General features: G+C 45.7%; 1 protein-coding gene across 1 annotated transcript; it reads left to right on the top strand.

The window, feature by feature from the left end:
• Nucleotides 1–3: 3 nt before the first annotated feature.
• TULP4 (tubby like protein 4) lies at nucleotides 4–4,461 on the top strand (the record flags this gene model as incomplete). Its single annotated transcript, XM_010143487.1, has 2 exons — nucleotides 4–2,133; nucleotides 3,930–4,461. Coding segments are annotated over 2 exons (2,247 nt in total), but the record flags the coding sequence as incomplete, so codon positions are not given.
• Between the last annotated feature and the right edge of the window lie 5,130 nt (nucleotides 4,462–9,591).

Genomic DNA, 9,591 nt, shown 5'->3' with positions numbered 1-9,591 from the left:
CTGAATAAGATGAATCCCCCACCGCCCTACCCCGGCACCATCCCAGCCGCACCCACCACAGCCCTGCCACCCCCACCCGGCCCTCCGCAGCCGCCCCTCGACCTCTGCCTGAAAAAGGGGGACTTCTCCCTCTACCCAGCGGGGCATTACCAGACACCTCTGGGATATGAGCGGATAACGACGTTCGACAGCAGTGGCAATGTGGAGGAGGTGTGCCGGCCTCGCACCAGGATGCTTTGTGCCCAGAGCACCTACACCCTGCCGGGGCCTGGCAGCTCCGCCACCTTGCGCGTCACTGCTGCTGAGAAGAAGATGCAGCAGCCCTGCACCAGCGCCACCCTCAACAGGCTCACGGTGCCCCGTTACTCCATCCCAACTGGGGACCCGCCGCCCTACCCTGACATTGCCAACCAGCTGTCTCAGGGCAGAAGCATCACGCAGAGGGTGGACAGCAGTATCATTCATGCAACTCTGCGGAGGAACAGCAGAGAGGCAGCCCTGAAGATGGCTCAGCTGGTGGATGGTCAGAGAGCCACCTTGCAACTTCCCCCAAAAGCCAAGACCAGCGTTGTGACAGCACAGTACCAGCAGAGAGTACCCACAGCTTTGTACACCTGCAGCCAATGCAGCAGCGGTGGCAGTGGCAGCAACACGAGCGCTGGTGGTGTGGGCAACATCACGAGTGCCAACGCTAGTAGCAGCACTTCCAGTATTGGTGGCATGAGACCTGATCTGAGCACAGGGAGTAGTTCCCAGCACAGCTCCGTCATTGCTCACTCTGTCAGTACTTCACCTCTGGCCTCCCAGTCCTCCTACAGCTTGCTGAGCCCACCTGACAATTCCCGTGACCGAGCGGATTATATCAACTCGGCCTTCACGGAGGATGAGGCCCTTTCTCAGCACTGCCCAGTGGAGAAATCAGTACGGCATGTCCCTGTGTCCTTGACGGAGGCTGCCCTCAGTGTAAAGCGGCCACCGCCGTACCAGTGGGACCCTATGGTGAGTGAAGAGATATGGGTTCCTCAGGAAAGGACATCTCAGAGCTCAGTGCCCAACCCTTTAAAACCTACTCCTCTCATCATTGGTCAAGCTCAACATCTGGATATGTCTCGAGTGCCATTTGTTTCCCCCAGGTCTCCAACCAGTCCCACTGCCACTTTCCAGACGAGTTATGGGGTTGGAGTACCTTATCCAGGAAGCTACAATGCCCCTCCCCTTCAGGGAATGCAACCCCCTTGCTCCCCCAAAGAAGCTGTGGCTCCAACACAGTTTGCACAGCAAGAGCCCACAGTTGTGCTTCAGCCAGGTTATCCATCCAACCTCTCCTATTGTCCTTTGCCACCCATGTACCCGGGAAGTAGCACCTGCTCTAGTTTACAGCTGCCACCAATCGCCTTGCACCCGTGGAGCTCCTACAGCACCTGCCCACCCGTACAGAACCCCCAAGGCACCTTGCCCCTCAAGCCACTCCTTGTGGTGGAGAAGCCGGTGATGTCTCCCCCACCGACAGAACTGCAGGGCCACGTGGGCACAGAAGTAATGGTGGAGACGGCAGACACCTTCCAGGAGGTGCTCTCCTTGACAGAAAGCCCTGTTCCTCAAAGGACAGACAAATTTGGCAAGAAGAGCCGGAAGCGCCTGGACAGTCGAGCCGAGGAAGGAAACGTGCAGGCTATCACTGAGGGCAAGGTCAAAAAGGAGCCAAGGACGCTGACTGACTTCAATTCGCTAATATCCAGCCCTCGGCTGGGGAGGGAAAAGAAGAAGGTCAAGAGCCAGAAAGACCAGCTAAAGTCCAAGAAGCTAAACAAGACAAATGAGTTCCAGGATAGTTCGGAGAGTGAGCCAGAGCTTTTTATCAGTGGGGATGAACTGATGAACCAGAGCCAGGGCAGCAAAAAGGGTTGGAAAACCAAAAGGAGTTTGAGGACAGCCAGTGAGCTGGATGAATTCAAGTGCCGGAAGGCCAGCGAAAAGGAGGACGGGAGGCTAGGGAGCCAGGGCTTTGTGTACGTGATGGCCAACAAGCAGCCGTTGTGGAACGAGGCAACTCAAGTCTACCAGCTGGACTTCGGAGGGCGGGTGACCCAGGAGTCGGCAAAAAACTTCCAGATTGAGCTGGAAGGACGTCAGGTAGGAAGGGGTGACAGCACATGTGTGCCAGGTTGGGGGCTGGGGTGTGGGAAAGCCGTGCCAGAAATAAGCTCTGCCTCTCATGCGTCTGAGTGCCTGCTGCTCATGTTAGCTGCTCCACTAAAAAAAAACTTTGCTATGTGGTTGATGAAAACCGGACACCAAAGGTCTAAATTCATAATGGTGGGTGAAGTTCAGTTGATAAGTAAATGTACAAATTACGTTTGGTCTTACTGCAGTTGGACATGGGAATAAGGGCCTCCTCTGGACTCACTGGCTTTCCCTGCTGAAGGTAGCTGGGCTTTGTAATAAACACAACAGATGTCCCCAACGGTAGCTGCGTTTGCTGTCAGTGGTTGTGGATGGCAGCTAGCTGAGTGAATATTGCTGCCTTCTTGCAGTGGTCACAAGGGTTAGCCAGTCACCACACAGCTAAGGCAGAGATGATGGACGGACAGTAGGGTTCACTCCAAGCCAAAATTTCCCCTTGTGGGTGTGACCAGGGCTGGTTCTTAATGCTAGAGGAAGGAGGCATTGAACCTCCCCAGAACGAAGTGCTCCTGGGCCACTTCCGAACCACCTGTGGGTTGAGGAGTCTCTGGATAGTTCAGAGTATCAAAATGTTTAATTTTAGATTCTCTCACCTTGGCCTGAGTGGGATGTTACTACATCAGCACACAGGCTATGAAGTGGTGTCAATCAGCAGGATGCTAAAGTGAGACTCAGGAGAAAGATACTTAATTCCATCTCCAACTGCCCCATCTCTGTAAATCACTTTGATTTATCAGAGACATCAAGGCTCTCAACTCCCTCTGATTCAGCTTGGGAGTTAGATGTCTTAAATAGCCAGCAGGTATGACCAGTGGTAGACTCTTAGGTTTGCTTGTCTGTAACAACAGCTCATGAAAAAGGCAGCGATTAGAGCCATTTATACCCCTTTCTTCAGTTAAATGGCTGTGGATATGTGCCCATGGGCAGCTGTGCAGAATCACCCCACCACAGGTTTTGTTGGTGGGGGAACAAAGTCTCACGTGGCTTGCAAAGACAGCCTCCGTTCTAGCTCAGGGACCTTTACTGTAGAGCAAATACGGCCTGGACTTCTGATGAAGCAAATGAAAAAGTGGTAAGAATAGGCCAAACTTCAGATGTTCCCTGTGGAAGAGAAACGAACAACCTGACTAGCCTTGCTTTACATTTCAAACGGCGCTCGCTGCCCCTTTGCTAATTCATTCTCAGTGTAATTATGTGCTAATAAAGCTTATGCAAAAAAAACCAGCACTGCCAAGAACATACCTCTGTGAAGGTATGTTTCTTCACCACGACTGTGAAGTGCAGGAGTCAGGAGATTGGTTATTCCCCTTCCCTGAAAGCTCATTTCTTTGAAAACAAAATCTCTTTTCCTGATAGGGCTGGTGATGGGATCTCTCCAAGGGAGAGTGGCATTTTCCTGCAGGAAGCATGGTGCTGGTGTAACCCACATCTGCTGAAGTAATTGGTGACAATCTACTTACACCAGGGCTGTGTAGAGTCTAGCGTGTTTTAAATCTTGATTTGTCTATAGAGTCAAATATTGCAGTCAAATGCTCCATACACACCAACTGCACAGTGCTCTTACTCTTCTCTGGCATCATACCCCATTCTGAGTAGCCCTGTTGATAGTAGATCAGGAGGTGAGGTGTTCGAACAAAGGAGCAAAAACATTTTTCTTTTATTCTTCTCTGGTTCCTTTTCTGTGTTTCACTTTTTTTTACCACGTTCTCTTTTTTCTTCCCTTTTCTTCTTCCCCTGCTTCCCAGGTGATGCAGTTTGGAAGGATTGATGGCAATGCTTACATTTTGGACTTTCAGTATCCATTTTCTGCAGTGCAAGCCTTTGCTGTTGCTCTGGCTAATGTGACTCAACGCCTCAAATGAACAAGCAGAGACTGGAGAGAGGAAAATGTTAACCTTCTTGTAAAGTCCGAACCGGAAGATGTCAGGGCAGCCTGCGTTAGGCGTGCAGAGGTGCCTGGGAGCAAAGAAGGCAGTAAAACTGGAAAAGTCTCTTGGTGCCCAACAGGAGGGCATTAACTCTAATCAGTCATGGGGTGGAGGGTGGGGGGCTGTTTTCTGTTTTGTTCGTTCGTTCGTTCGTTTTCAGGTGTTTTTTTTCTTTTTAAGCATTGTGCTGGGTCTCAGAAAGAGCGAAAGGTTGAGAGCCATTCAGTGTTACGTGGAGAAGTGTGACTTTTGGCGTGTTGTGGTGGTTCTGCCGTGTTTGCTACAGTGGCTGGTGTAAGCTCATGGGGGATTAAAAAAGACTGCTCTTTTTGACAGACTGCCTTATATCATGCTGTTCTTTTTAAAACAGGGAACATAACTTTTTTTCTGGTCCAGTTTGTACTACTACTACTATTACTACTACTACTACTCTACTACTACTACATCAGTGATAGCAGCAAAAAAAAGAAAAAAAAGAATCTATAATACTTGAAGACACGTATTTCTTCTCTGATCTCTGATAATAACTGAGCGCCACAAATTCCAAGGAGCTTATATAGGTCAATGTTTAATTTATAAATAACGAAGTATTATTCAGAAGAGAAACAATTGTTACTCTTTGGTGGTTTAAAAACCCACTGTATCAAAGAAGTTGATGTCTGCTCATTCTGTGTGCTGTTACTGAGGATAAACATCTTTCAGTAGGTGACAGAAAATAGGGGAGGAATAATTACGAGTGTTGCTTCTTTGCTCCTATTGGTCAGCAGTATTCTTCAGTTTGGCCTGTGGCTGGGAGAGGTGCAGTGTGACCAGATGTACCCCTGAGGCCACGCCTGTACATGCTCCTCGTTTGAATGTGTTTACACTTTTATAAACAAAGTCTTTCAAGTGAATTAGAAGGCCCTGTGCATTCAATCTTCTTTGCAATCAGTATGAATCAAGTTCTACAACATCGTATCAGGGCTTGAATTAGGAAGGAAACGGAAGTGTAGCAAGTCTTTATAAGAAGCAATCTCATCAGGAAAGCAATTTCATTACAGGAAAGAATGGCTGGCTGGAGAACAAATGAGTTGAAAGAGGAAGGAGAAATTGGACAGCATCATCCCTTTTATCACCTTGCTGCTTGAGTAGTCTTTGTGACTGTGGTTTGAGAATATAATGCTCCACCTAGGAGCAGGAAGCCAAAGTTTACATGGAGTGTTACAGAGGAAGGCTTAACTACCGTGGCATGACTCTCTGCAGTTCTTTCTGGTGGACATGCAGACCTATTGATCATTTCAGAAGGGTTGCTCGCACAGAAGAGGTTCTGTGTTGTCCATGTGTTGTGCATATATTTATTTGCTTTCTCTTTCCTCCTTGCCTGCATTTTTCTAGAGAATATATTTTGATATGTAAGTAGTTTCCCCAAAACTATTCAGTAAATATTTGGACATTAGATTACAAAATGTAACTGCAGATTTCCTTCAGAAATTAGTCTTTTGAAGTAAAAGGCACGCTGAGAAGGATACGTTGGTTGAGGTGTCGATGGCTGCTTTGTCTTTGTCTTTCATCCACAGTTTAACTTCTTCCTTGAAAAACCTGGAATAACTTATGATGAATAAGTTTTCTCTCTTTGCTTTTTCTAAATCCTGATGGTAGGGAGATGTCTGTTGTATATGATTTGTTCTAGAAGAACGTAAAGCATAAGACCCTTCTGTGGGAGAAGTTACCAGCATGTAATGAGCTTTTAACTTCTGCTCTGCTGAGGCTTCTAGAGCTGTACAGCACAGTGGGATTAATGCCAGTCAAGGAGGAGTTTCAGAGAGTTGCCAAGGGAGATGATGATGCAGATCATCCACAGGTAATGTCCCACAGGGTAAGTCCAGGAGAAACCACCTGCAAGGTTGTTTCCTTGGAGGGAGGAAGCAGAGGTAGGAAGAAGAAGAGGGGAGGCAGATGGTACCACATCTGTATTATCCCAAAGCTCAGCAGCTTCTGCTTGCATGTGGGAATGGTCAGGTACAACATTCCTCTTGGCATCTAGCAGGTTGTTGTTTGCTGTAATAAATTAATTTTGTTGAATTTTCATCAGTAGTCCATTGATGGGCCCGTTTGTGTTCTTTCTCACGTGCATGATTTATTCAGCAGTTGAGTGCCTGTTTGTGGAACAGAGAACCATCTTTTGGTTCTGGTCCTTTTAAATTCAGTGGAAGTGTTTCCCTTGGATTTTTGTGGAGAAAGCACTATTAAGCCCTTTTCCTATGTTGAACCTACTGTACAAACTGTACAAACAGTAGGTTCAATTCTCAGTCCACTGATTCCAATACACAAGGAGGAAAGTTGGCTGATGAGAGTCTTCACCTGTCCTAAGATCTGTGCTAACCAACCAATCATACCTTAACTAGAGTCTAACAGGCATACCCTGAACACCATAAGAGTAGAAGCGTGCCATGGCTTGCTGAGGGAAGGGCTGCTCAGTCAACTGTTAGAAATCTTTAGCTGGCAGAAACATCACCTGTGGTTTTAAGCCAAAATTGTTAGTATGTGGAAACAACATGAATGTTTTTTCTGAACAAAATCTAAATAGGACTTTGGCATGCAGTTTCTTTAACTTTCCAGGGAACGGTATTCCTCTTCTTGGTTCATTGCCAATTTTTTCCCCAATTATCAGCAGTTTTATGCTAATGGAGAGCCAAAAAATGAGACCTGATACAACAAGTAGCAGAGTTAGTAATTTGGTTTCATTGGCCCAGGTCATCCTTCTGGTGGCACTTACAAAGAGTGTAGAAAGAGGCCTTGTTTCTGCCCTAGCAAAGCACAAGGAATAATTATCTAAAATTAGAAAAGTAAATGCAGTTTCCAACATCCTTCCCATTTACTTGTCAGAAAATCCTATAGGATAAGATAATCTTTTATCTTTTTGAAAATAATTTAAGAGAATCCCTTTAAATGAGGATTTTAATGGCCTAGTGAATACTAGCGTTAGAGAAAATACTCTCAAATATATAGAATTTTAATGAAAGGAATGGATATTATGTAAATATCTGAGTGTGCAACTGGATCCTAAATTATAGAAAGAACAAGTGAAAGTGACAGTTATTTTATTTTTCATTGAGCTACAATAAAAGAAACAAATTTAAAAGCCCCCTCCCCACCCAAAATAATCACTTAAATCCTGAAGATCGCTATTGCATTCAGCCAAAAGATAGATGTTACATTCTATATTTCATTAGTAAAACCCAGGTTTTCTGTAGATAACTAAGTTCTTCTAGGAAGAATGTAGCAAAATGTTCAGAAATATCTAGTTCTTTTATACAAACAATAATTTCCAGTAGTTAAGTGCGTTTTTTCCAAAGCTTTTTTTCAGTTGTGCAATAATTGTCTAGGGGTTTTATGGGGTTTTTTGGTGGGTTGTTTGGTTGGTTTTGGTTTGGGGGGGGGTGATTTTTTTTTTTAGGGAGTTTTGAGTGTTTGGGTTTTTTAAGATTATTAATACAGATTTCCTGTTAATGCCCAAAAGACAAGCTGTTTATCTTGTGTAATAAGCGATTTAGGGATCATTTTAATAGTATGTATCAGTGCGTTACACACACTTTCTTATTTAAGGTGGGTCTTTGTAAGTAGTTGTTTGCTAGCAGTATGTTTTCCTGCAAAAAGTTAAAAATGCATATCGAAGGTCCTGGTTTTGCTGGATAGTATGCAAAATTTCATGCGGGCAAGCAAAAATATTTTTGGGGCAGCTGAACACAGTGAGTTTGCTATGAAGGACTGCGTAGACTACAGAGAGTGTAGATGACTTCTTCGGGACCTGCAGAAGTCTGTCCTTCTCCACTGTTTTCCTCCATTGTATCTAACTAGATATTTCAGTTGGGAGTGGTTTTAAAAATACAAGTTTTGATTTGCTTTCCCTCTTCTTAGGTCAGTGCTTTTTCTTGAGATATGAAATAAGGTGAGTTACGCAATGAAAGAGGGTAGAACTATATAGACTCAGTTTGTAGGAAGTTCGTTGCTTAGGGTTTGGCAATGGTGTAATTCAGTGCTGTGCAGAGAGACAAATAAAAAACAGCTTGGAATAAGGCAATCGAGGCACAAGAAATAGTGTAGCAGTAGATGGGTTTTCCTCTGCTCAGGTGAATAATACTCTGCTTCAGCTGGGCTTGGCTGATTCCAGCACAGCCGCAGTGCTTCTGGTACCTGAGCTAGCGCTGCACAAAGCTGATGGAGCTGAGCCCTGACACTGCCTGCAGCAGCTTTGTGTCTTCAGTTCACTCCGTCAGAGACCTGGTGGAGCAGGCATTCCTCCGCTCGTCCTTCTAGGTTCACTCCAAGAGCAGTGTGGAGCCGCCATGGGGTTTGGCTGCAGCAGCTTTGGACAGAGAAAGCGTAATGCCAGCCAGTGGCCGTGGTGGGCAGGTCCCCCCAAGGGGCTGTGTGGGCCCGCCAGGGGGTTTGGCTGCAGCAGCTTTGGACAGAGAAAGCGTAATGCCAGCCAGTGGCCGTGGTGGGCATTTGAAATCAGAATTGGCTCCATGGGAGTTGCAAAGGGGTGCCACAGAAAACCTGATTCTTCTGAAAAAATATGGCTGGTATCCATGAAATATAGCTCCTAACAAAGTCTAAAAATCAATGCCTGAAGTCTGATATGAAGTGTGTCAGGCATGGAGTGGCAAATTTTAGCTTGAAACAGCAAGAATATAATATTTCTGCAGTGTCATATTTCTGCAACACTCTGAGACACTATGCGAAGGAGGGGGGTGAAAGTGGGGAAAAAAGGAATTGCACATTAATAATTTTGCACTCGGTTCTGGAGGTGGCAGTAACATGTGCCATGGGCTGCATCGGTATATCTGCACACAGGCTCATCTCAGTTAAAATTCCTGTGATGCAACCACGAATAAAACAGTTCCGTGTTTCTCTCTTCAGTTTTGTTCCATTGTTTTTATGAAGATGCATGAAGGTATACAGGTGTCACACCATGATACCTGACTTTGCTGAAGCCTTGAGCCTAGAATTTCCCTAGGTCCAGGCTTTCCTTGATGTGTCTTTTTAGTGTCCTCTCAGAAATTCCAAACAAATTTCACAGCTTGCCTGGTTATTGCCTCAGACAATTACTGTGCATTTGCTTTTTGCAGCCTTGTGTGTGTGATCCTGTGTTATCTTGGTGCCCTGTTACCTGTCAGAAACAGCTTAAATCCCCATATGAAGAGAGCAGCACATGCAAAAACTGATTCGGTCCAGAGAAGGGAGAGAAGACAGAGAACGTGTTTTCCAGAGCAAGAGTTTGCAAGTGGCACATTTCTGCAGAGCCGAAACAACTCCGGGCCAGTAAACCTGACTTGGAGATTAGTAACCGATGAATCACTTGTGTGGCGTGCTGACAGAGGGCCAGCTTCTAGCCTCACCACACAGTTACACCAAGATACCTAAGAGAGTAGAATCCAACCCAAAATGTACTTTGCCATTACTGGGTGATTATAAAGTAAGAATGACTTACATGACC

The sequence above is a fragment of the Buceros rhinoceros genome, unplaced genomic scaffold (genome assembly GCF_000710305.1).
Source record: "Buceros rhinoceros silvestris isolate BGI_N320 unplaced genomic scaffold, ASM71030v1 scaffold40369, whole genome shotgun sequence".
NCBI classification, from domain to species: domain Eukaryota; kingdom Metazoa; phylum Chordata; class Aves; order Bucerotiformes; family Bucerotidae; genus Buceros; species Buceros rhinoceros.
This window is presented reverse-complemented; position numbering and strand designations above follow the sequence as displayed.